Source organism: Rhipicephalus sanguineus, chromosome 6, assembly GCF_013339695.2.
Source record: "Rhipicephalus sanguineus isolate Rsan-2018 chromosome 6, BIME_Rsan_1.4, whole genome shotgun sequence".
Classification (NCBI taxonomy): Eukaryota; Metazoa; Arthropoda; class Arachnida; order Ixodida; family Ixodidae; genus Rhipicephalus; species Rhipicephalus sanguineus.
The window spans coordinates 106,500,943-106,527,620 of NC_051181.1; the positions used below are offsets into that span (position 1 = coordinate 106,500,943).

Genomic DNA, 26,678 nt, shown 5'->3' on the forward strand with positions numbered 1-26,678 from the left:
ATAGTACAGACCACTTAAACAAAGCTTGAAAAGACAGAACAAATGAGTCGCAATGTTTTGAATTTGTGCTTAAGCGAAGAAACATGAGAACCACCAACACTCCTCCTTCATGAAAAATTTCCGAGTGTTTCGATATTACTTTGCGGAAGAAATGTCTTCGCCACGCTCCGTTTTTAATATATTTTACCACCGTTCATGCAAGGTTCTGTTTATGCTCGAAAGGCTTCGCAGTAATCATGCCCAACTCTCGCATACAAATAGCGCGGCGAGCCTTCAGCTGCAACTCTTGCTGTCTGGTCTAAAACAATAGCACGCACTGCAACAGCAATTTCATTTGATTCACTTATTTACAACATACCTAAATCACCATGAATACGTTACCATTACGAATGAGGGGTAATCAGTGCCTTTAGTAGAAGCTTGGCTGACAACTGTCTCAGCAACGGTTACGGGGGCATCGTTTGAGTTCTTTCATTCCTGTGAATGAAGCAGTCGCGGCAGCTGACTGCACGTGCCCGCCAACTTCGCAATACTCTATACACCGAGAAACGCATGCATGGCAGGGTTGCCGTTGGGTGGACTTGAAAAGGAGCCAGAACTCAAGCCAAAAGTAGCCAAAGTAAGCATGTCATTTAAAATTATCGCCAAATTTGGAGCCAAATAGAACAGAAGCGGTATTATGAGTGGAGTCTTTAGTATTGATGAATAAATAATAAAGTTTTGAATAAGCAAGACCATAAAAATAGGAGCACAATTTTTCCCTTATTGCTCGGCTTCACGTCACAGGTAAGTTGCATATAAATGAACATATTATAATAAATTCATTGCGCGTGCATATATTTAATATAGAAACGATAGCGTTCTTGCCAAATACAGAGCAATATTAGAACATTCCAGCCAGCAAGTCGCTACGAACATTCAATGTTGACACAGTTTTTCTTCGAAGCTGCAGATTGCATTTAATTAGGGGAGTCTCATAATATGAGTCCAGCTTCAGATAGTGAAATGTGGTTAAAGATGAACACACCGGCTTCATTTTGTTGCGTATCTCTGTTTTTCTGAAGTTTACATGACAGCACGCACTGAGCATCAGAATTACTCGTAGAAGCCTGTGCATAGGTACCGCACAGATGGCGGGCAGCATGAGCAGCGTGCTGGCCACGTGTATGCCAACATGCACGCAACTTCGCCATTCCTGATTTGCAGGCGCGCCAAGCGTTGCGTAAGAATGCCTTCATGCGCACCAGCCTGCTGGTGGATGGAAGACGCACGCGTGCATCAGCTGGAAGCTTAAAAACAATGTATTTTATCTGCAGACGAGAAAAATGGCTACTTAATGCGCCAGATTGGAAGTTTCAAAGCAGCCATAAAGCAGCCATGGAGCCAACCGGAAATTTTTGTCGCCAAACGGGGTCACAAAGTAGCCAATTTGGCGCAAAGTAGCCACCAGCAGCAACCCCGTTGTCTAGCATAGTCCTAATGGTGGAAACACGATTGCATCTTCGCGGTCTTTAATTTGCATTAACTTTCCCGAAGTTGCTTTAGAGAATTTTTTCCTAAAGTTATACCCTGCAATTTGCCATGTTTCCAAAACATCTTGATTGCCTAAGCCAGTGAGGTGTCCCTTTCGGTTTTAGCTTTTTGACGCAATCAGGCACTTACGTTACCACAACGGTGGTGCTGTGGTTACCGTGCCCGGCTGCTGACCCAGAGGTAGTGGCTTCGAACACTGCCACGGAGGTTGCATTTCGATGTAGGCGAAATTCATGAGGCCCATGTACAAAGATTGATGTGCACGTTAAAGAACCTCGGGTGGTCGAAATTTCCGGAGCCCTCCACTACGGCGTCCCTCATAATTATATGGTGGTTTTGGGGCGTAAAACCCCAACAGTTATTAAACACATGTTGTAATTAATTTTTCTGGGCTCACTCGCTTTTAGCAGTCAATTTTCTAGACTTTTGAGGGCTTCGCCTTTCACTTGAGACAAAAAAAGGCAATTGAAGATATTCGTGTCAGTACCCTTCTAATTTATGAGGCTTGAGCTGAACTGCCTGAGGACAAACACACGCAGGAGTAAGTATGTTCGCAGCAAGGTGACTTACGTATCTGTTCCGGCAAATATGCGGAAAAAGTTTAGGCCATTGTAATGGAAATACAAGATATTCAGTCAGCCAGAACAGCAGGCCACGTATACCTTCAAGAAACGCTGGAGTTCAAATTTGGTGGAAGCAATACCTTGTGACTGGTAGAGATAATTAATTCTTCGGAGAATTGGTGAAAAGCTAGGTGGAGATGCTCACAGGCACAGGTAACTTCGCGGGAAAGAAACGGCATATCAAGAGAGGACAGGTCGTAACATATAGTACACAGCCTGGGTGACAATTTCTTCATTTGAAGGTTTTGCCTTTAGAAATCGTAATAATCGACACCATTTGTGGAGAAAAAAGTTTTCTGGCTACGCTCCTGCTAAACAAACATTGATTCCTGTCACGCTATGATATAATGAGAGCTCTAAGCTGTACATCTGACAGCGAACCAATGAACCGGGGCAGGAATATGATCTGCTTATTATTATTTGATATGAAAGCACGCATATACGAAGAAAATAAAGAAAAACAGGAAGGCAATAGGCTAACCAATGCCAAAGGGCGGAGCAGAACGGCTGCTTACTTTTTAGGAAGAGGTTGACGATGTAAAGAAGGAAAGCAGAGGTAAGAACAAGAAGACACACATGCAAAGGTAATAACAGAATATTGTGCGCCGTCAAAAGCTGAACAGACACGCCTGAATACAAAACAAAGCAATGATATATACATGAAGAGGAGGCGAAGTCTCTTTCGTACACAAGAAAGTCATCAGGGCACGGTGGGCCTGGTCGCGTCGGGAAACACGCAATCATCGAGAGTCGTACCATGCGAGCTACATTCTTTGCGCAGTGGCGACGGGCACTGCGCAAAGAATGTGGGACACCCCGATATAATCTGTCTAGCAGGAACTACAAGAGCTCAAGATGATATATGGTGCTTTATGGCGCGAGTGCCGGTTATAGCCAGCGAGCGCCAAGGACATACACGACGGACTGTCCACACGTTCTTGACGGTATAAGCGTTCACGCACCAATACGCAGTCAACTTTTTAACTTCTGCATGTGGGCTCTAGCACGACGAGGCAAGCCACGATCACAAAATCGGGAGAAAAATATCCGTTTGCAACACGATCGTGTAGGTGCTACTTTAGGAGGAGTCAGGGGCCGCAGTTCACGCGCACCGAGGTTTTAAAAAGGAGGATCATTTCCCGCTAACGGACGTTTCCTTACACACTGTCAGCTTCTGAGTTGAGACGGCGCTAGAACTATGGTTGATCACAGACAATTAAATAATGAAATATTTCTTTCTGTCCCGTTCATTGTTGTTATATTGACACCTCCGATAAAACACTGGTATCAAGAAATTTAAAAAGCGTCTAACACAAACGTTTTCAGCGATATTGAATTGACGTTCCTAATTTCTTCAGCTGAATAGAAATCTTAGGAATTATAAGAAATGCCACCTGATTGGGAACCTCCTGATTGGGAACCTATCAGACCTGAAAGCAAACCCCTAAATCAGTACCACAGCGTACACCCGTTATATGAAAATCGATGCAGCACAAGTGATAGCTGCGCCCACATTTTCCGAAACGTCGTTTACTGACATCCTCGCACGCATACATGACCTGTAACCATTGTGAACAATATTCCCATACTGAAGCCGAAACGTCCTTTGTTACTTCTTATAACGCATTTTATAGCGGTCGGCGTCGCGTTTTCTTTATAACCTTCTGTGCCAATAGAAAGGAGACGCGCTGTCGCGGGAGAAAGTGGTAATTAACTACCTACTGCAATTTTTTGTCGTCAGCCTGCTTGAGGCGCTGCTCTCTAAAGCGGCTTGTTAGTGCGGGCGTGTTTTCGCGCGGTATTTTAAAATATTCATAGTCTTCATTTACCTTCTGCAAAAGAAGTGTAATGATGTATAGCTGAAAGCGTCCCAGCTCGACGTTTATTGTGAATATTTGGTCGTGAGCTGCACAACCAGCGGCCACTAATATTCCTAGGAGGCAAATGGCCAAGAAAATCTATAGCAGAACGGTCGCTGCTGTAGCTTAAATTGTATATAGAGCATCCCGCACTAATTCGAGAGATGTACGCTTCCCTTCGAACAGCGGTAAGTTCATTTACCTTCCAAATTCGTATCCCTTCCCATTATCCATACTAAACTTAGGATAAAGCTGCAGGTAATTTCTGTTGTGCGTTTGCATCTGCCGAAGCGAATGTCTTCAAAAGTAACCAACCGAAAATACTGTTCCTGAGGTAGAATTCACAAGGTTTTTTATTCATATACTTTTTTTTGCCATCTGCTGGTCAAATTTGTCAGTGGTACATTACTGGCTTTATGATCGGACTGGTATTAACTCTTACTGACAATCCGAGAGTAAGAATCTGTTCTCTCTTCTTGCGTATACGCGAACACTGGCCTTGTTTATGCCCAAGTGACTTTCTTCAACATTCAACCGGGCTAGCCAATTGGCTATGTAGTTTAAGCTATGAGTAATCAATATAGCAAATTAGATCTGCAGTTATAATCGGCTATGTTCACGGTGTAGACCAATCTTTCAAAAAGTCTGAGGTTTTGAGGCCCAAACCCTCGATATGATTATGAGGCATGCAATAGTGGGGAAGGACTCCGTAATAATTTTCATCACGCACGCTTCCCTACCCTGCACCTAGATATAAACGCTCGAGCATTTTTTTTTTCTTTTTCACTTCGCTCCCGCCTAAACGCTACCGCCGCTGCCAGGAATCGAACGCACGCCCTCGTACTTAGCAGCTCAACGCCACAGCCGCTCTAAGCCGCCAGTACACTCTCTAAGTACACTCTAACAGAATAGAGAGTAATTTGATTTGGCTCTTTTGTTTCGACACGTATATAACTCTCATATATATAACTCTCAGTAAAGAGACACGGTAACTCTCTTTCGGACAGTAGTGTAAATCTTCTGGCTATGTTTAGCGCAGAACAAACAACCTCAGCTCTAACGCGGAGAACCGGCATGAACTCTTGTTCACCTCATCTTACTACAGCATTTGTATTTTTGATCGTTATGCCCCTCCCATTTAACCGGATCAACTTTTGGAAACTTATTAGACGTGGACGCCGACCTCGTTCACCGGAAGGATGCCGCCCTATCCCTGCCACCAATAGGCGTCAGGATGTATTGTCAGACCAGCCCCACCCCCCCCCCCCCCCACTCCCTCCAAGCGATCATTGCGAGTCTGTGAGAATCGACACCCCTCGCCAAATAATAAAAAAAAGAAAAGACCAGAAATACGGCGAAAGTGAGGCCGGTGCCTTTCCGGAAGGAACGCTTCGCCACTTGACGCTGCACCATTACCTATTATTTATTTTTTCGCATTTTAGTATTTTAGTTCGCTCGGCGGAAGGAAGCCATCATGACGCCGACGCAATATATTTACGCGCACGCTGCACAGCTATGCGGAACAACCCGGCTGCAGCAGGCGCACGCCACCCGAGGGGGAAAAAAAAAGGGCGCGAAAGAAACGAGATAGAGAGAGAAAAGAAAACGTTATGGCGTTCTTCACTCGTATTTTCCCCTTTCCTTCCGTCGTCCTGGCTCTGCTTCACCGACTCCAAAAATGGCCCCCATCCGAGTTATACAGCCGTCTGAGGTACTTTCCTCAAACAGTTCGTTTGGCATTTTGTATATACGCAAGACCATCTCGGCCACACTTCCTTAGCTCCGTGACTCAAGTCTCCGATTGTTTTCCTCTTCCCCTTCCCCTTTTTTCTATGCTCGGCCACAGTCTGATTATGGCTTCTCACTTTCTTCAGTACAGGGTTCCTTCTTGCTTCGCTCACCTTCTCGTAGCGTGGTGCAGCCCTCAGCCGGAAAGCCAGGCGTATAGGTCATCGCTCTGAGCGTAGTTCTCTGACAAGCCAGCGTACAGTGCTCTAGGAGGGAGCGCTCGCGTCGGCGTGGGCTCCACCGTTCCGCTGTGCAAGCGGCTGGCTGTATTACGAAGTCCCTCGGCACCAGACACCACGAATCTTCGCCTCGTGGCTGATCGTTGTGGGCATTGTGCATCAGCAAGAGGAACTGTGGTTAGGATATACGAAAGGTGAGTGGCGCGCATTCTATGAGTCAGCACTAGGCCGCACAGAATGTGTGCATTCCGGCTGTGTACACACTGTACATTGTTACAAAACTTGAAAACTGCCACGGGTATGATTTGGTTCAAAGATATGGCCACGCGCTCGAAATCGGCTAGCCAGTCTTCCACATCTTCAAGACCACCACAGAAGGGAATAAGCACGCGCTGCTTTTGCAACGTGTAATGAGCAGGTGCCGTAGCAGCAACAGTAGGGGTAGCGGTGGTTGTAGCCTTCGTACCCGTCGACGTTGTAGCTGTGTGCTGTGAAGTACAAACTCGAGGGCCAGTCCCCGAATGCTCCGGCTGGCACGGTGTACTGGCGTAAGATCCGGTTTCGGGCTAACATCCCCGCGGCTGGAAGGGGTATGTTGCATAGGTCGAGAATAGCCAGAGCCTCCACCAGTAAAATGTCACGTTCAAAACAAAGGCGACATTTACAAAATAAAGGCGCAGCAAGCATGAGGCTATCAAGATTAGTGACGCTTATCAACGCGTGAATAGCGGTTAGATGCGGCTTAGAGTTTCTGTTCTGTGCGTGCTACGGCTTCAGTTCACACTTGCGTTGCTGTGTGTTTCCGGGCTTAGTTCATGGATGTATACGTAAACTGTAGCGAAACGCTGCTGCGAAACAAGACACATCACACGTTTTCACGCTTTGCACGTTTACATACGATAAAGAGGTGCACTAGTTCTAGCGCGTGAGTTCTGTCGTCCGGAGGATTCTACGTGTCTAATAAACTCAGTTGCAAATTGAGCATCTTTCCTCTCAGTTCTGTGCCCCTTTCGTCGGTGTATGAAAGAATAGAATTTTGAGGGCTCGTTTCGGTGTTTGACACAACCTTCATAAAAACCAGCAGGTAATGAAGCCAAGGGAGGTATATCAGGGGACGTTAACTGTAATGTTTAAAGTGTATTGTAGTAATTGTTATATAGATGTGAAGAAAGTAAAGTGGACGAAAAGACAACTTGCCGCCGGTAGGGACCGAACCTGCAGAGTTACAGAAACTTATTCATCGACAATTTTTCCGCTCTTTATTTTAAAAAGACGCATCGCGCTATCTTCACTTCGCGTCATACGAAGCAGCAGTAAGCTCGTGAGTGAGTTCTTTCCCAAGAAAAATTCGATGTTCAGACGAGAGAGAGAGAACGAATGTAGGAAAGGTAGGGAGGTTAACTAGACTATGCATCCAGTTTGCTACCCTCCACATGGGGAGGGGGAATAAGGGAAGAAAAGAGAGAGAGAAAGATAGACACATTTCACATCACACATACAGTGCCGAGTTTCACAGGCGGTCGCTCAACGAAGTTGCTTTCAAGTACCGCAGGAGGGCTCGTCTGGATTTCTGTGTATTGAACGTCTCCTATGTCACTGTCCCCAATTTGACGAAGATCGCCGGACTCTTCAGTGTGCCTTGAATAGACTCGACGAGATATTAGGAGCCTGGTCGCGCAGCACGTCAGCCCAGAAAGCCACACGATGTTAAGACGAATGGCCAGTCACTCTGCACGACCTCGCTTCAATGAGCTGCAATATTAAATTCATCTTATCAAAAATAAGATTGCTATTTTTAGGCGGTTCCTGGCAATATGTGCTAATGCAAGAAGTGACAGCTGCAAGGAAGTGACTGGAAGATCTTACCGGTTCAAAACAAGCAGCCCTTGCTGTAAACAAAGTTATCGCCACAATACTTCGAATAATGTGCTGGACGAAATCTGCGCGCACTCTTTGAGTCATATGGCCACTTCATAATATTACGCGTCTCAAAAGTGGCATAAATCTCATGCACTATATTTTAGGGCTCTTGCCGGCTTCCTTTTAGGTTTATTCAAAGCGAAAATACCAGCCGGTATTCGTCGATGTCTAAGTACACACAGAAAATAGTCATATCATTCCTTTTTGCCACGTGTTAAATATATATATATATATATATATATATATATATATATATATATATATATATATACAGTCGAGAAAGGAAGACAAAACGTACGAAACAAGCTTTACTAACGTTTCGGCAGGAGGGCCTGCCTTCGTCATTCACTCTGACGAAGGCAGGCCCTCCTGCCGAAACGTTAGTAAAGCTTGTTTCGTACGTTTTGTCTTCCTTTCTCGACTGCATTTCCCACCGGATCCATTGAACTTCATCCTCGCATATATATATATATATATATATATATATATATATATATATATATATATATATATATATATATATATATATATATATATCCAGCTGCATCTGAGTGGGAACACGAGACGTACAAGAACAATTCTTCGTCTTCCTTCACCAACAGGAAACCATTGCTCAAGCACTTCGGCGTGTGTGGCGTGCGTGGACATCTGGAGGTCCTGGACCAACAAGAAATCCGCAGACAACGGAAGCCAACGTGCACGTATCCATCCAGAGGACAAAAGGAAAGACGCGAACATGGAAGATGAACGCGTACTGCCGTTCTACGAATGCATATCTGGACTCCGGCTCGCCAACTTCTACCCACCGTACGCTGTCGCCTCGGGCCTTCAGTACAAGCCGAAGGACGGCGACGTCTTCCTCGTCACTTATCCCCAGTGCGGCACGCTGTGGATGCAACAGATCCTGTACGTTCTTCTCCACGACGGGTCCTCGCCCAAGGACGCCGCGAGCCTCTTCCGGACATTTCCTTTACTCGAGCTGGAGGGCTCTGAAGCCGTCGAGGACGCCCCCAGGCCGCGGGTAATCACTTCCCATCTTCCGTACGATTTCATCCCGAAGTCCTTGCGGGCCAAGTACGTCGTGCTCGTGCGCGACCCCCGCGACGTCTGCGCGGGCATGTTTCGACGACTCCGTACGTACCCCGCGTACGAGTTCAGCGACGGCCTGCTGAGCGACTTCCTGGACCTCTTCTGCAGCGACGCCGTCGACTACCGAGGATACTTCGCCCACTTGCGGTCCTGGTGCGACCGGAGGGACGACCCCAACGTGTTCTGGCTCAACTACGAGGAACTGCATTCCAATTTTCAAGAGACTGTGAAACGTCTCTCGTCGTTCCTGGGGGTGGAACACAAGCTGTTCAAGAGCAGAAGCGTGTTCAAGAAGTGCCAGGAGAAGAGTACCGTGCCCTACATGAAGTCGAAGACCAATAAATACATGGAAGAGTTCCTGTACATACCATTCGAGCATCTGGCCGCAGACATGAGGTTCTCCGAAGGAGTCAAGTCCTTCCACGCCTCGGTGCAGTGTTCGGGGTTCTTGGACGCGATGTCGAGTGTCCGCTGCGTGCGCAGCGGTAAAGTGGGCTCCTGGAAGGATGTCATCACCGCCGATGACGCGAAGAGAGTGGTCGGCCGAACGGAACAGATGGGACGGGATCTGGCGAACGCTGTCTTATATAACAGGTGATATCGAAGATTCACGTGCGTTGGTGCAATCCCAGCGAGCACTGGGATATAATTAAAGCGTATTGCACAAGCCTGGTTGTGCCGCGTCTTACTTGATACGCAAAAAAGTGCCAGAAGAAAAAGTGGTAAATTCAGGTGATAAAACCGGACTTGCAGGAACCTACCTGGCTGGACGTTTTGTGCATGGCGAGAGTAAAAAAAATAAATGGGATGGAGGTATCAGGTGGAAAATAGCTCGAAAGTTATCCTGCAATTCGTTTTTTTTTTTCAATAAGAATAGCGAAAAAAACGCAATCAAAATGAAAACAAGAACGATGTTCTCCTAAAGAAATTACAGTTGCGGCTTTATTATAAAAAAATATCGGATAATTTCATAAATGGCATAAATAATCTTGAGGTTGGAAACGAATGTTGTCCCGGACATTAGTGGATGAAAACCCTGAAAATCGTAATATCAGCCCATGATTTGTGGAAGTGGCGTTAACAACTTCCGGTGCTGATGGACCTGCTTTCATGTGCCCCGTGAGTCACTTGAAATAAGCAGCTCTAAACTACATGTCCTACTAATGATGACTTCGTTGTTACCGTTATCTTGATGTTAGAATATTCTCATGCCGTGATGTCCCTCTTGAAAAACTGCCGTCTGGATGGGTGGCGGGGAGTGCAGATAGCGGGTGCTGCCTGTGTCGGATCAACAATCCGAGATACACTCGAAGCGGCTCGCAGAGCATGTATACACTGATGGGAGAAGCCCGAGCATCCGCGATGGTTCCGTTCGTCGACGTGCAGCGTGGTAGGCCCAAGCATGTTCGCAATCCTTGAGCTTCAATGCTCTCTAGCACGTTCACACCGCTAGGTTTCATGTTTGAGATCACCGACATGCTGTATCGTATGTATCCTACGAATAGATCATTGTATAATAGCAGAAGTGACGATTTCCACGGGCCCCATCTTGCTCCTGCCACAGTCCGAAGAACGCGAGCAAACTTTTCAATTTTGATTTCAGTGCCGTGACGTGTCTTGACCATGATAGATCTCTGTCTGTGATTACCCCAAGAAATTTGTGATGCGTTACAGCGGGTATCGCTGTTCCATAATTAATTATCGGGCACCTTGATATATTTGTTTGCGCGTGAATGCAAGCACTGCACATTTTTTAATTGAAAGAGTGAGACCCTGGCGCCGTAGATATTTGGCTGTGATCGACAGTGCACGTTACGGTAAAGGTCAGCGCATATGCGGATGACATATGCATATGTGCGTCCGCAGCTACTCGCCCGCAATTGCGTGTTCTAGGAGGGGTGCGAACGCTGGGTTCTGGAGTTTGGACATCCGTGTCGTGAATAACCAAGCTAAAGCCCAACAACCTAGAAGCAACCAGATTCGACATCAGAATAGTCCAGCTTCACTGCTTCAAGCTGTGCGCGACTTAGTGCAATTGCTTCGCCAATATTTTTTTTAACGTGGCTACATTATGTGTTTATTATAAGCACAGGAAATTATCTCTCCACGCTTTTCCCCGTATTCAGTGCGTCACTGTCGCTGTGCGTACTGTGTTGATGTGGTGAAACCTGCATACTCGGCGATTTAAGCATTTTTCAGGTGGCGGTAAAGTGGCGATGACGCTTATCTGAAACGTCGTCCCGCTGCCGAATGACTTAACAGGCGACAGGTGAACGACAGGGAAACAGACACAGTGATGCGCGAACTATACCAGATGTTCTATTTCAAAACTTTTTTTTTTTCGAGAAACAAGCGTTCCTTTTGATATTCCATCGAATTTGATACATGGAGTAGATTCCTTAACGGAAACAGAACACTTGTGAGCTGGTACGTAACGTAACGTTTTTTCTGTCATTAACCTACAACCTGCTACGTCGATAAGTAGTGCGTCAGCCATACAGCTGGTCCAATGCGAGTACTTTATATAGCTAGCGGCAGCACACTTCGCGCTCAAGGATGAAATTTTAAGATATATATTAAATATTGAACGCGCACTTTGCTTTTTTTTTCGCCTCTCTTCTTTTCTTCACATTGCGACATAAAACGCATCCTGCAATGAAGCGATTGTGTGTGTGTGTGTGTGTGTGTGTGTGTGTGTGTGTGTGTGTGTGTGTGTGTGTGTGTGTGTGTGTGTGTGTGTGTGTGTGTGTGTGTGTGTGTGTGTGTGTGTGTGTGTGTGTGTGTGTGTGTGTGTGTGTGTGTGTGTGTGTTTTGTGTGTGTGTGTGTGTGTGTGTGTGTGTGTGTAATGCACGTCATACCAGTATAAAATCTACAGAGGAAGGATGCAGAGGCTGTATATTTTTTTATTTAACAACGTACGTCAGAGAGTGGGACGCTGCCGTCTACAGCGCTGCACAGCCTCGTCTCGATATACGGTACCAGCGCCAACTCTGCAGTGCCGCCATCTCTCCATAGAGATGAGAATTGGGAAGCCCGCTCGATAACTGGGACGATAGCCGAGTGAAATAGAAAGAGAGAGAGAGAAAAAAGGATGAAACTGGAGGTGAAGGAAAACATTACTCCACGAAAAAAAAAAGAAACAAGTGGTGGCGCCGCTACAGGCACAATACCCTCTCCTCACCCACTATCCACTCCGTTCGCATCATCGTCGCCTAGTTGGAGTCGCGCCAAGCGAGCTGGCGACACGAATTCGCGCCCAGCCCATCGACCCTGCAAGGACGACGGCACGCCACTGCTGGCATTTGTTTACGCTGTGCTAACGAGTGGACGAAGGCGCAGGGTTTGATTTGCAGCGGTGAGTATAAAAATCATCGATATCTCCGCTTCCTTCTGTTCTTTCCTCACGATTGTCTCCTCTATATTCCGTCGTAAACGCTGCGGTTCCGTTTTCGATCGCGACGCCGTCCTTGTCCAAGTCTCCGTGTGGTCTGCTTCGCTACGAACTCCGTTATGGACGCGTGCCAAGTGTATCGTTACGTACGTACTACGCGCCTGTCGATTTATCTGCAAGGCCGCGGTGTTTTGGCGTGCCGCTGGCATTCTGGTTGAAGCAGTTCAGGGCGTCTGGCGGCCCCTTGCTAACCGGGGCAACCAAACACAATCTTGGCAAACGCGACGTTTTCCTTGATATGCGTCACTCCGGTGATACAGGCTTAAGCCAATACTGTAAGCTCTATCTGAAAACATCGCCGCACTTTTCGCGTACCCGTCATTCGCGCACCACCCGAATCGAAAGGTCTCCGGCTGCATTTGAAGTGGCAGCGCTAAAATGTCGCGCAAAGTGACTTATCTTAAGGGCCCGCCGTGCGAATGTCGTAGGCTATAGGTCACCGTTCCCGCAGGGGGCCTGCCTGTTCCCATCGTCGCGAATGTCTTTCGGGGAAAGAAAGCACGTGCGTCCTACAGCCTGGCTCGCTTCGCGGCCTGAAACAATGCGTTCAGTCGACGCATGTGCACCTGTGTGCACTGTCACGACGCTGAGCGTTTTATCGACCGCCGGAACCCGGAAGCGTGGCAGCCGTAGCATCAACTCGAGAACTGCCCGCCATGTGGCGCCTAGAGTTCCGCCTTGGCGCAACACTTGGCAGAGACTTCAGACACGCCCACTCTCTGCGTCGGCTTCCTCGGAGCTCGCATCTGGCGATGTATTCGCCGTGCGACGGCTATCCAGTTTCGAACTGAAAAAAAAAAAAGGGAAACGCTTCAGCGCGCGTGTGCAGGGAGCGCGCTTAATTTCGACGAAAGCGATGTGTAAGCCAGATTCTAACTACAGCATAACAGGAATATCCAACGCAGACCATACCGAAACTTAAATCATTATATCTCTCTCTTGAGAGAGAACCCGCAACGTTGGTCTAGTGGTTATGGTATACTCGACTGCAGACCCGAAGGTCGCTAGATCGAATCCCGGTCCGGCGGCCGCATTTTCGATGGAGGCGAAAATGTGGGAGTCCCGTGTACTTAGATTTAGGTTCACGTTTTAAAGAACCCCGGGTGGTCGAAATTTCCGGAGACCTCCACTACGGCGTCCCTCATAATTGTGCCGTGGTTTTGGGACGTTAAACCACAAAAATTACCATTAATTATCTTGAGAGAGAGAGAGAAATAAGATAATAATAAGCCTGTAAATATATATATATATATATATATATATATATATATATAGAGAGAGAGAGAGAGAGAGAGAGAAAGAGAGAGATTGATCGTCCTCAGGCTCGAACCCGAGCGTATTCTGTGGATATCGCAAAATCAAGCGTATATAGCAAACGGACACTTGGTACCCTCGTATACAGTTATCTCCCTGTTCGCTTAAAATTAAGCATGTCAAACCGAAATGCAAAAGCGTACAATATTGGTACGCCTTGTCTAAAAATGTGCTTTCATAAACATACAACCGTTAGACAAAGCGCCGCATCGAGTGAGGCAGCAGTGCCTGATTACCACTTTCGCCGACAGAGAAAAAAAAAACTGCACAAATGAAGAGGAAGCAGGAAAACGGACGGGCGTGCATTTATTTACGTACTTCACGCATAAATGCAAACCGAATGAAAACGAAATAAAGTGATCATAACTTGATACACATAGTACAAAGTTTGCATGGTTGAATTTTTTTGAAAACATTTAATGAAATTTGATGGACTTTTGAAACATTGATGTTCTTATAGCAAAACATTTGTACGAAGGACATCTGTTTGCACACATTCTTTTTTCCGATCAGAAACCGTGAAGGATACATAAATTGAGCGGGTGGGAGCCTGTGTCTGGACAGACAGTTGAAAGTCCTTCCTTTTTTTGTGCAGCATTCTTGTCCTGCGTTCACGCTATTTTGCTCTAGTCGCACCATGAACTTGCATGTACTTATACACACACACACACACACACACACACATATATATATATATATATATATATATATATATATATATATATATATATATATATATATATATATATTGTAAAAGCTGGGTAATTCGGATTGCACGCGACCGGCAGAAATGGCCGAATTATTGAAAGTATCAAGAAAACAACAGCCAAGTGTCTATTACACCACTGTATTTTAATTTGCTTGATGAATACGTAAATCCAGTACGTATTGTCCATAACAGCTGTGTGAATGGCGCTATTTTCGTCATTGTTGGTTGTACACACTGTCAGCTAACGTTACCATTTGAAGGAAGACCTTCTGATATCTGTTGGGGACGGGGGAAGGAGGGGTCGGGGGGGAATAGGTTGTTCCAAATAGGCGGTAACGTTACCGTTTGAAAAAAGACATTTTGCACATCCCATACATGGGTCAATTCGGAAGGGAATGCTCGCCAGCTTTTCAACGGCATTTCGATACGTATCTCCAATATGACTAAAATGGGGACGCCGATTCTGAAATATAGAATTTTGTTTCACGGTTGTGTATCAACACATGGTGACCGCAGGTGGTCTTTCACGAAAAACAGGCTTTAGACAAGTCATGGCTGTGTAGTTCAAGAATATATTTATTAAAGAGACACTAAAGAGCAAAACGATATTTCTCGCATTAGTAGTCTTCCACGATACCAAAAACACCACGCTTTCGGCGCGAAGAAGCTTAATAGGCGAGAAAACGCGCAAAAAGAAAATACAGGTGGCGACGCCACCTTGGAATTCCCGCACCATTTGCCGTGACGTAACATATTTTTGACAGCGCCTGCTTGGGCCTACGTAGTTCCTAATCGGTTAAATCGAGGTACATTGTCCTCTGAGGGGGCCAGAGACTTGACATAACGGGTTTGTGGAAATTTCGTCGAGCCAGTGGCGCCAAAATACGTTAAATGCTCTTTGAAGTCTTTTACGTCACGAATTACAAGGTTCGGCGCGAAATTTAAAAATGAAACTTTGAACTTGGTTTTCTCCTCTAATAATAAACCTATGGTGGTGAAATAAACTACACAAGAGTTCTCCGAGCACACTTTATCAATCTAAACCAATTCATTGTTTCTCTTTAGTGTCCCTTTAAAGGGGGGGGGGGGGAATGGGACGAAGGAAGGCCGCGGGCCGCTGTGTGGTGTCCTCATGTGCCTTCTCGCGCTACTGGACGCCGTCTGGTAAAAAGAATGAGTGTTTCACACTCGCCGTCATGGCTACGAGCGGCGCTGTCTAACACTCCTAGGTTTGCATGCACATAAATATCCGATAAGTGGACGAGGGGACGACCGCCGCCGTAGCTCACTTGGTAAAAGGATCGGGCGCGTTGTTCCAAGGTTGCAGGTTCGGCCCCTGCCGGTGGCAAGTTGTCCTTTCGTCCACTTTACTTCCTTCCCATCTATATCACAATTGTTACAATACAATTAAAAACAGTACAGTTAACGTCCCCTATAGGCTATACCTTTCTTGGCTTCGTCCTCTACGGATACTCATTAAGGTTGTGTCAAGCAAACGAGCCCTCAAAGTTCCCTTCCTTCATTTTCGTGTCCGTGTGTCGTTTCGCGCTACATCAAAGCTGTTCAAAATACTAACGAGAGGGGTCCGCGGGCCGCGTGTTTGAGACCCCTGTATTAAACAATACGTATGCTTGCCTGGACTACAATTATTCGATTTTGCGAATTAACGAGGAGCTTCTACTATATATATATATATATATATATATATATATATATATATATATATATATATATATATATTCGGCCAAGAGCACGCGGTTGTTGTGCTGTAAGATAACTAACGTAGCAGCAGAAGTTCAGGAGAAGATGGATGCGTTGAAGAAATGAATAATCTCGAACAGCGGTTGTCGCTGAAGCCAACGTTTCGAAAAGGGGTCTTGTGTTCCTCAAGGCAGAAACTGACAGCAGGCGACTTATCGGGCCGCGAGCGACGGAGTTTCCTCAGCGTTTCAATTTACCGGGCGGCGTTCGTTTTAAGTGCGCATCACTTTAGGGTCCCGGCTTGTCGTCCATTCACTGTCTCACGTCGCACGATCACGCAGTGGTCTATACAGGCCGGAAACAAGGCTAACAATGCTCAAAACCAGTGCAGAATAGACTAACAAGGTCTAACAAAATATGAATTATAGAAATAATCAAGAATTAATTGCAATAATTTACCTGAAATCGCGAAAAATGCTTCCGAAACATCCGGCTAATACCCGCACCGCGCTAAAGAGGGCGCCACTGCCTCGGCAAGCGCACCATTGCCGAGGCGGTGGCAAGCGCGCGATTGCCAAAGGAATCGCTGGGTTGCCCATGCTACGCACTTCCTCAGGTATCGCGGTAGTCAAGCTGCATTAGAAGGAGGATTTAGAACTGCACCAAGACCTACACAAGAACGACACTGGCGCTACATTAACCGCAGAATCATATTCGCAACCGCAGGCAGCTAGTGTGTCATATTTCAAAGCATGCTCGCTTTGTTTGCTAATTCCACATATATTGTCATATACTTGATGAGCGCATCAACAGTCTCCTTTATGCGTACTACAAATTTTCTTCATGGTTCCTCGAAAGCAGAACAGGCAAGACGAGATATTATACATCTGACCAAAATCTATAAACTTTAATTTATTGTTGGATCGCGCAGAATACACAAGCCGCAATCACAGAGGGAAAGGGGCATACGTTCTTTTTTGTGATTTGTTTGTTTTCTGTTTTGCACTGAGAGGGACAGTGAACACGAAATGTGCCTGTGAAATACGTTTTATTTACTTTTGTGACAGAGAAGCGGAAATGATATTGACGCATTCGGCACCATATGCAGTCTCTTTCCCCTTTTATCATTCGCCTCAGCGTGTCGTGACTTCTGAGCGGCACAGTCGCTTCATTCGAAGTGTATCCACACTTCCTGCGCTGCAGTGGCAAACGTATACCGGAAAGTACTACCCGTCATTATAGCTATGATTTTGAAGTAGCTTAGCGAAGCACCTGGAATTCTGACTCACGTGGGCCTTGCCGTATAGGGGCCTTTTCACGTCCGTCCGCTACAACTTATGGTATCACTTCGAACCAACTAGCTCAGCAGTGAATTCTATTTCTAACATACGTTCTGGGGTTTTACGTGTCAAAACCATGATATGATCATGACATACGCCGTAGCGGAGGGCTCCGAAAATTTCAATCACCTGAGCTGCTTAAACGTGCACAGTTCATGTGCCTCAAGAATTTCGTTTCCAATGAATTGCGACTGACTAGGCCGGGATCGAAACCGTGTCTTCTGGGTCAGCATGCAGCCAAAACATTGCATTCTCCTTGTTGACTTCAGTCGCGCCTGTCCGACGAAACTTCGACGCCACAACTGATCTGAAACACCTCTCTGGCCATCTTTAAATTACTTGCCCCATCTTCAAAGCAGTTTATGGACTGCGAAAATGGACCCTCGAAATCCCCTTAGGCTTTGGCAGGAAGACCTTTGTCACATTCAAGGGAAGCGTGCGATGCCTCCCTTTTTGGCCATAATATGCTTTCTTCGCATTCGTAGACAATTGGTGTCGGTTGTTTTCCGTTTTCTGTACACTAATTGAAACGTGACAACTATTCTCAAAGTGGCACGCCTTTCTGCGAAGGCTAGATATCGTATGTTCGAAACACGGCCTGTCAGTTAGGCCGAAAGGTGCACAAGCAAGCGAAGCCATTCTCTCGGCAGGCGCAATGTAGGTGTTGCCTCGCTGATTTGCCTACGCTTCCGCGTCGTTCTGCCAGAACTAATGGTGTCCTTTCGTTGGCTGAGGAGACCGGCGTGAAAAACTGGTTCTTCAGTTACGAAATTAAGCTTCTTTTATTTCTTCCTCGTGCCACGCTCAATGCCAACTCGCGCCTCCAGCGCTTGAGCTATTCTTGTCTTGTTGTACAGACGAGAACGTCTATAGACGCGAATGTTACTGGGCGTTGACTGAGGCATTCGCGCTTGGATCCCGTGCGCTCGAAAAGACAACTTGCCGAAGAAACAGTGTTCCACACACGCCGTCATGGCTACGACTGGCGCTGTCTAACACCTCCCAGGTTTGCATGTACGTAAAAATACCCGATAAAAGTGCTGTAGCTCAATTGGCAAGAGCATCGGGCACGTAATCCCAACAAGGTTGCAGTTTTGGTCCCTGCCGGCGACAATTTGTCTTTTCGTCCACTTTACTTTCTTCACATATATGCCACAATTATTACGCTACACTTAAAACAGCACCATCAAGGTCCCCTATAGCTTCCTTGGCTTTATTACCAGCTGGTTTTTATTAAGATTGTGTCATAATCATGTGGTGGTTTTGGCACGTAAAACCCCATCAATTATATATCGTATAACGTTTAATGTGTAAAAGGAAGGAAGGAAAACAGGAGAGATAGGAAGGGCAAGGATGTTTACCAGTTTAGAATAACTGGTATGTTATCCTACATTTGGGAAAGGAATGCAAAATTTTGCAATTTACAAGAGTAAAGAAAATGAAGGAGGTTGAACCTGTAAGATTTTTTAGAGTGTGTTTGAAAACACGCGAATGTTCGCTCAGCAGCAGTTTGAACCGAAAACAATAAAAGCGATTCGTGATGAAACCGTGCGCTTGCCCGTGATTTCGTCAGAGTTCGACTGTACGCGTTCGCAGAGCAATACCGCGAACACTCTGATGCGCAGCTTGAGCCATAAACCGAATGAGTACGTAGGGCAGAAGTCTCAAACTCATCTCAGCTAGCGTGCCGTACTCACGAAATTTAGTCCCGCAAAGGGCCAGGACAGTGAAAAAGGTTCAAGCGGGGTATACCCCGCTCGGAGGCGGGACAAAATGTCACCATCGTTGCCATTTGAAAGAACGCCTTTCTCATATCTCATTTGTGGGTCATTTCTGAAGGGTATTCCGCGTCAGAGCTCGAGAAACATATCGACACAAATCTCCAGCATTCCCAAGATTTGGGGACATCTGTGCGTGGCGCCATCTCTCGGCGGTGACGACGGCCTGCTGCCATAACTGAATGGGAGATATGCGAAAAAAAATGATATCTCTTGAAAAAAGCAAGCTATCAAAAACGACTCGGGGTTCTATACAGTAGAGACCTACTGGAACATTTTGGTAAAATTGCAGTATCGCACTACAAAGCCTGTGGCTTCCCAGGGCAATTGAACACCGCCCATTAGAAATACATGGGGCCCCATTGTAAAATTTGAAACACTTTGGGAAGCCATGGGGTTAGTAGCGCCACACTGTAATTTTAACAGAATGTTCAAGTAAGTCTCTGTTGTATAGAACCGGGAGTCGTTTTTGATATCTGTATTTTTCCCATTCAGTTACGGCAGGCCACCGCAGTCCCCGACGACAGATGGCGCTACGTGCATATGTCTCCAAATCCTGGTCATGAATGACTGAAATCTGGACGCCGATCCTCAAATATAGAGATTTTGTTCCACGGTTATGTCTCAACACGTGGTGACCGCATGGAGTGCTTCACGAAAAAAAGAATGCTTAAGACCATTCCCATCTCTGCAGCTTACCCGAAGAAAGCGTTATTAATTGCAATATAGGCGAGAAGATAACCCGAGCACCATTTAGCAAAGTCAAAAGCATTTTATTCCTTGTGAAGCCTCGGGTCGCATGCGGCCCGCGGGCCGCGTGTTTGAGACATAGAGCCATCAGATACCGTCAAGTTCAGCTCAATTTTTCACGGCACTGATCCATGTATAAATTTGTCGTGAGCGATCATCTGTCTCTTGAATCTCTTTTTATCTCACCAAAATCTCAACGCCATCGCGAAACTCTTGCGTCGGCTATGCCAACTGTGCATGCGTATTGATGTACTGAATGAATGGAAGACAAAAAAAAAGGTAAAAGATGGAATGCGTCAACGTGAAAAGTTTCATACACCAGATTACGATGTAGGATTCCGCAATTGAATTATTACCTAAATAAAGCTGGACTCAAGGCGTCCTCGTTATGCATGGTTTGCAATAAAATTGAAACAATACAGCATTTCTTTTTATTTTGTCGCCGCTACTCTAATCAGACAAAAAGATACCTTGTAGCGCCATTTAAGAAGTCAGGATTAGCAATGAATGTTCCAGCAATTTTATCATTTGGCGGCACTTTGTTAGGGTATAGCCACAGGGATGTCTGCTCTGCTGTGTTCGATTACATAAAGGAAACAAAAAGATTACCGTGTTAGTCTATTTATATCTGTCCACAATCTTGATTCGATATCTGTTATTATTTATCTTAGAAACTACAGAAACGATAGTCTGACCGCTTGCTCCTTCAACAATTACATTTTTTTAACCTAAATTTAAAGGTTTGTTTAGTATCATTGGTGTTTACCTTAAGCATCCTGCCGTCCGGTTCTTGGCCCATCCCCCTTTGTGGGTGAGCGCCATCAAGACGAGGACATCATCATCATCACGTCATATCAGCGTGTAGTATTGTGTCTCCCTCATTCTCTGCTAGGCGTCATCTCTGCAGATGAGCAACCACTAGAGTATAGTTTTATGTGTAATAGTTGAGGTTTTACGCCCCAAAACCGCGATATGATTACGAGGGACGCCGTAGTGGAGGGTTTCGGAAGCTTTGACAATCTGGTGTTCTTTAACGTGCACCTAAATCTAAGTACACGGCCCTCAAGCATATCGCCTCAATTGAAATGCAGCCGCCATGGCCGGGAATCGATCCCGCGTCCTACGGGTCAGCAGTCGAGCACCATAAACGCTAGACAACCGTAGCGGGTTAGTTTCGTGTGTACGGCCCCGTTCAAACCAGAGTCTAGGCTAGTGTGGCGCGGTAATAATCATATTGAATTCTTTCTGACCAATGCTCTACCAAGGATTTCTTCCCCAATCGCTTCCGTAAAAAAATTTCGCGATTGTGGGCAGACTTTTCTTGCCAGATTAGGCCTCCGTCCAGGGTAGATCCGGTTAAAATGCTCTCTACACTGCATTCGAGTTCATAAGTTGACGACTGCCACAGCACTAAACATATTCATTCATGCGCACACTAGCTATGTATTATTCTAAACTGCCTTCAACACAGCGTGTGGTCGATGCTCCTGCAATATAGTGATATGATTAAAAATGCGGGGGTCTCTGCATGTATTGCTTGTTGTGATGCTTTTTGACACTAGTTGTGCGTGTGCGTGTGTCTTCAGAGAAAATCTGCTCAAACAACATTTGTTTCTTCACAGAAATATCTTACCCTTGGATCACGATGAAAATAAGGCGTGTGTTATGACGTCATTGTTTCGTGATATGGAATTCACCTTTAGCTGCATGGCGCTGGATTTCTACCACATTTTATCAAAAATATAAGAAACTTGATATATGTCTTTATGTTCGGACCATCCTAAAAAATTTGTACGCGTTTTATTCAACAATTCTTCCTTGCAGGTAAGGTTTCTGGGATGACAACGAACATTTTATGTTCTAATGTGACGCACGTTTTCTGGTACCGCAACGTCGTGAGTTTTATCGCCTTGCGAATTGAAATTGAAACAAGGATTGAAACAAGAAGACAGCAGAATGAGTCAGGGAACAAACGGGTGTTAAGGACATCTTAGTCGAAATCAAGAGGAAATGGGCAATGGCAGGGCACGTAGCGTGTAGGCAAGATAACCGCTGGTCAGTAAGAGTAACAAACTGGATTCCTAGAGAAAGCAAACGCGCGAGGGGGAGACAGTAAGTTAGGTGGGCAGATGAAAGTAAGTCAGCGGTGATAACGTGGTCGCAGCAATCGGGTTGATTGGCGGAACATGGCAGAGGCCGTTGTCCTGCAGTGGGCTCAGTCAGGTTGATGATGATAATGATAGTGATGTATTGAAATGAGGTCGCATAATGTAAGCGACGTCAGTGACAAGTAAAAGAATGTCCATATCGCCTACAGCTGCGGAAAAGTGCGGTTCTAATTGTCAGCGCGTAAACCTAAGCCCGTAGTCGCAAACCTTGCTTATAGTCCTCGCCTCTGGCATCGCTTCGCTATGGTCGCATGTCGGTAGCCAATTTACGTTCACGTGCTGCTTCAACTCAGATACCTAGTATACTAATTAATGCAGATGGCTACCACCGTAGAGGACCCCAACCAGCGACCTCGCTACGTCGACTTCGACGGCTACCGCCTTTCCTGCGCGTTCCACGCCGACCTCCTCAAGTCGGCGCTGGAGTACAAGCCCAGCTCGGACGACGTGTTCGTCGTCACCTATCCCAAGTGCGGCACGACTTGGGTGCAGCACATCGTGTACCTCATTTACAACGACGGCCAGAAACCGAAGGACGGCTTGGACTTTCTCAAGAACAGCCCGTTTCTCGAGATGACCGGAGCCGGTTGCGTGCTGACGATGAAGAGGCCCGGGATCATCAAGTCCCACCTCCCGTACTCCATGATGCCCATGTCTCCCGATGCGAAGTACGTGTACGTGTGCCGCAACCCCAAGGACTGCGTGACGTCATTCTACTACCACACCAAGGGATTCCCGGGCTACGAGTTCACCCGTGGTGCGTTCTCAACGTTCTTCGACATCTTCTGCGAGGGCCAGACGGACTTCGGCGACTACTTCGATCACGTGTTGGGGTGGTACGAGCACCGAAACGATCCCAACGTTCTCTTTCTGCACTACGAGGACATGAAGACTCAACCGCGAGAGAACGTGCTCAAGATCGCCAAGTTCCTGGGCCAGTCGTACCACGACAGGCTGCTAGAGGACGCCACCTACCTCGAGAATGTGCTCAGGTATGGGAAGCTACATAATTAATGTGTTAAGTTCACAAAGCTTTTCGTCTAAAGATATTTATTACAGGCCGGCCCCTTATGGTGGGTGTTCTTATTCTCCCCGTAACCTGCAAGAATAGCCGGAGTGGAAAGGGGCAATGCAACCAATGAGGCCACAGAACCTGTCGTCTTCCTTTGTCCCTGTCTTTTCAAAGCTATGAGTTCACTGAGGGTACCGAACGAACTAGCCCAATATTCCGTACTCTTGGAAAATACAATTCCTTGACAATATGCTCACTGTCGAGTAGTCCCTCCGTGGCAGCCGTGACTAGGGGACGTGGACTCAAGCATACAGAGGGGGGTCCCCTAGTTAACATACTGCAGAGGGGACTTCCCGTCAGAATTGAGTAGCAGATGTAAATACGAAGCAGCTGTACCCAAACATGAAATAAACCGCATTATCTGAGTCACTAACCAACCAGAAAATAGATCTTCAAACGGAGTTTTGGTTTTAAGATGTAAAAATGAAATAGTATATTGAGACGACACGGTAACGGTCTCTGAAGTAGCGCTACCGAATAAGTGGTAGAAAATTTGCCACAATTTTTTCTATGATTTGTTATTGAACAGCTCTCGGTACAAACACATTTGAGGGACGAGGAGTCAGGAAGGTGGCTCTTAGTAAGTATAGGGAATAGGAGCTTTCCGCTAACGTATTTATGAACAGTTATTCCAAGTGAGTGTTCACTTAGTGAATTTGTTGTTTTCTTTCGTGTCCCTCTAAGCAACAAATCTTCCGCGCAGGTACAGCGACGTATCTGCCATGAAGCAGTACACCAACGACTCCCTGGTCCAGTTCTTCTCGAAGCCCTTGAACACCGAAGGCGGAGAGGAAGTTCCCGAGGGCCTGCAGCTGTTTCACAAAGCCACGCATGACCAACCCAGCGAAGCCAAGCTAGTCCGCAAGGGCATCGTGGGTGACTGGAAGTCGCACCTCACGCCGGAAATGAACGAGAGACTAAACAGAAAGATCGACGAGAGGCTCGCGGGCACGGAGTTCATCGAGGTCTGGAAACGATACGGCGTCATATGAATTGCGCTGAGCTCGAGGCGTTTGCTCGAAGGTTTCGCTGCTGTCTACTTCGCGAGTGACGTAACGCTTACTGCTTGTCATGCCCGCGTTATGTTCACGCACTCGTAGACCCGTATTTTCTACGCAAGCAAAGGCAGAGCGTGGGGATTTTTATACCGTGTCAAGGTACTGTGAGCCCCCTAAGCCTTCACTAGACAGAGAGAGAGGTACTATAATGAGTACTGGAGAGATATACCTAGCGGTACATCTATAGCGTGCTCCTCCAGATAGGTACCATGAAGAGTGGTGCACACAGTGTGCAGCAGATACAACACATACGTAAAACACACCAGTACACTAAACAAACTGTAAGGTGTTTCGATAAGACCAGCGTCTCAAAAGAAAACTTAACAGTTATTTTTTTATGAAATGCACAGGTAGTATTTGTGCATGTTTCGAGGAAGTCTCTTAGCTCAATGGAGAGTCGTCTTTGATGATTTTTCCATTTCCAACATTAGGTCTGTGCCATGTAGATTACATAGCCTGCAAGAGCAGATTAAGTCGGCTGCGTCTACCCGTACGTCGCACGAAGGGCACAGTGGGGCCTTATTTTTTTTATTTTACGCAGATTTAGTGTAGGCGACATTTTGTCGAATCCGGTGAAAGCTTTCGACGGTCAATACTGTGCTCATGGGCATTATGAGGTACACGCTAGAGCGTTCATTGGTCCACAATATCCCATGTGTTGTTTGCACACCCCAGGAAAGACATAATAAGACATGGAAAGATTCACAGCAGCAGATGTTCTATGACTTCTCACAGCATTTCCCTGTCGTACTACACATTTGTAACAAGGAGATGTGTACTCGTTTTGGCAATGTTTTCTCGCTTAAAGTACCAGTTGCTTGCAAAAGTTGTGCCAGCAGGTATCGCACGACAGTTTTGCTTCATTGCATTCCGCGCATGCCACACGAAACATCGCTCGAACTAGGCTTTCCATAACTCAGTGCCAAACGTGTGACCGTGCACTTAGGTTTCAGCCCCCGAGTTCGACCTCGCAGGCATTTTATATACTTTACAATTAGAATACGGCTAGCAGGTACGCATTTCGTCAAGTCATGGGGGACTTGTGCTTGCCATGGTGCGGAGAAACGTTCTGATTATCTTCAGACTAATCATCATCCCGCTTAAGATACCTTAACTGTTTAGCTGTGCAAGAGAAATAATCAGAAGACGTTTCCACAGAGACTGCTGGTATTTTCTTTCCCCAAGACCAGTGATTACCTGCCAAGACCCAGCACGTTCAGTGCGACATGGTCGATGGCTTTGAAGGCAATACAGGCATTTAACGCGATCTAGTGCGAGCTTCACAAGCGTGATCTAAGTCGAAGTATTTCATGCATCCAAAGGGAAACATGTACAGGCGCCTACAACATAGAGGGACCGGCGAAAAGGAACAAAATAATGACATGGCGTCGGCCCTCCTCCCTGGAGAATTCGAAAAGTTTCTTAATTCGTTTACGAATGGTCACACAACAGGTAAATGTGATTACTGCGTTCAGCCAGTCGAAAATTATTAAATTTCTGCGCCTTTACAATGTCAGAGTGCAGACTGATCCGTTACGGAAGCCGACAGCCCTGTTCCTACGTATCGTAAAAATGGCGTATACTGCAGCGAAATTTTCACATTTTCACTTTGGATAAACAGATTGTGTATCAGTAGCCTATAATAACGAAGCCGTTTCGGCAAAGCTGCAATGACTGGACCTGCATGATTATTTTATCAGCAGCTCTTTAAACTGTGCCTAAACTGACTACTCGAGCAGCTCGTGGTCAGCGGATGTGACGTACACAGAGGCATGTCACCTTCGAGGTTTCTTGGCTTGTATTGGGCGCACATTGTTTAAGGTCATAACTAGAAGCTTCGCTATTTGTTGTTCGTGCGTCACTTCCCGGTGAGCGCTAATGAGAGCTTACTTTCCTTTTGTTTTTCAATTCTGGCGTCAAAAACGCGTTCTTGGGCAAGTGTGGAAGTGCAATGGCACGTCGCTAACGATGCATCTATTGTTAGCAGCACGATAACACACATAGGAATAGAGGAAATGGTAAGGAGAGAGCGCTGTTTCCTGTCACTTCTCCCGCTTCCAATGTCGGTCATGGTGCTGCCAACAAAAGCTGTTTCTGCGAGTTTTTGTGTTACGCCCACTAGTAAACAGAACGTACATTTCGGCATAGAAGCTGCTGTATATTTGCACTATCTGAAACTAGCTTTTTTTTTTCACGCATTGCGAAGCTCAGTTTCAGTTGGCCCTATTACCCAAACCCTTACACAAAGCAATATCTTGTGTGATACCGCACGCATGACCCGATATCACGCTAAAACGCCATTAAAACACAGGCATATACGTACCATCAGTGTTGCGTATGTTCGC

The 26,678-nt window shown here is 46.2% G+C and overlaps 2 protein-coding genes across 2 annotated transcripts; both read left to right on the plus strand.

The window, feature by feature from the left end:
- The first annotated feature begins 8,615 nt into the window (after window positions 1-8,615).
- On the plus strand, window positions 8,616-9,645 carry LOC119396108 (sulfotransferase ssu-1). The gene has a single exon (XM_037663201.2). It carries the CDS (start codon window positions 8,639-8,641, stop codon window positions 9,587-9,589), a length of 951 nt encoding a protein of 316 aa, XP_037519129.1. The 5' UTR covers window positions 8,616-8,638; the 3' UTR covers window positions 9,590-9,645.
- Window positions 9,646-12,193: 2,548 nt separating this feature from the next.
- Window positions 12,194-25,370, plus strand: LOC119396109 (sulfotransferase ssu-1). The gene is made up of 3 exons (XM_037663202.2): window positions 12,194-12,347; window positions 22,522-23,195; window positions 23,979-25,370. The coding sequence occupies exons 2-3, from the start codon at window positions 22,522-22,524 to the stop codon at window positions 24,265-24,267; spliced, it is 963 nt and encodes a 320-aa protein (XP_037519130.1). The 5' UTR covers window positions 12,194-12,347; the 3' UTR covers window positions 24,268-25,370.
- Window positions 25,371-26,678: the final 1,308 nt, after the last annotated feature.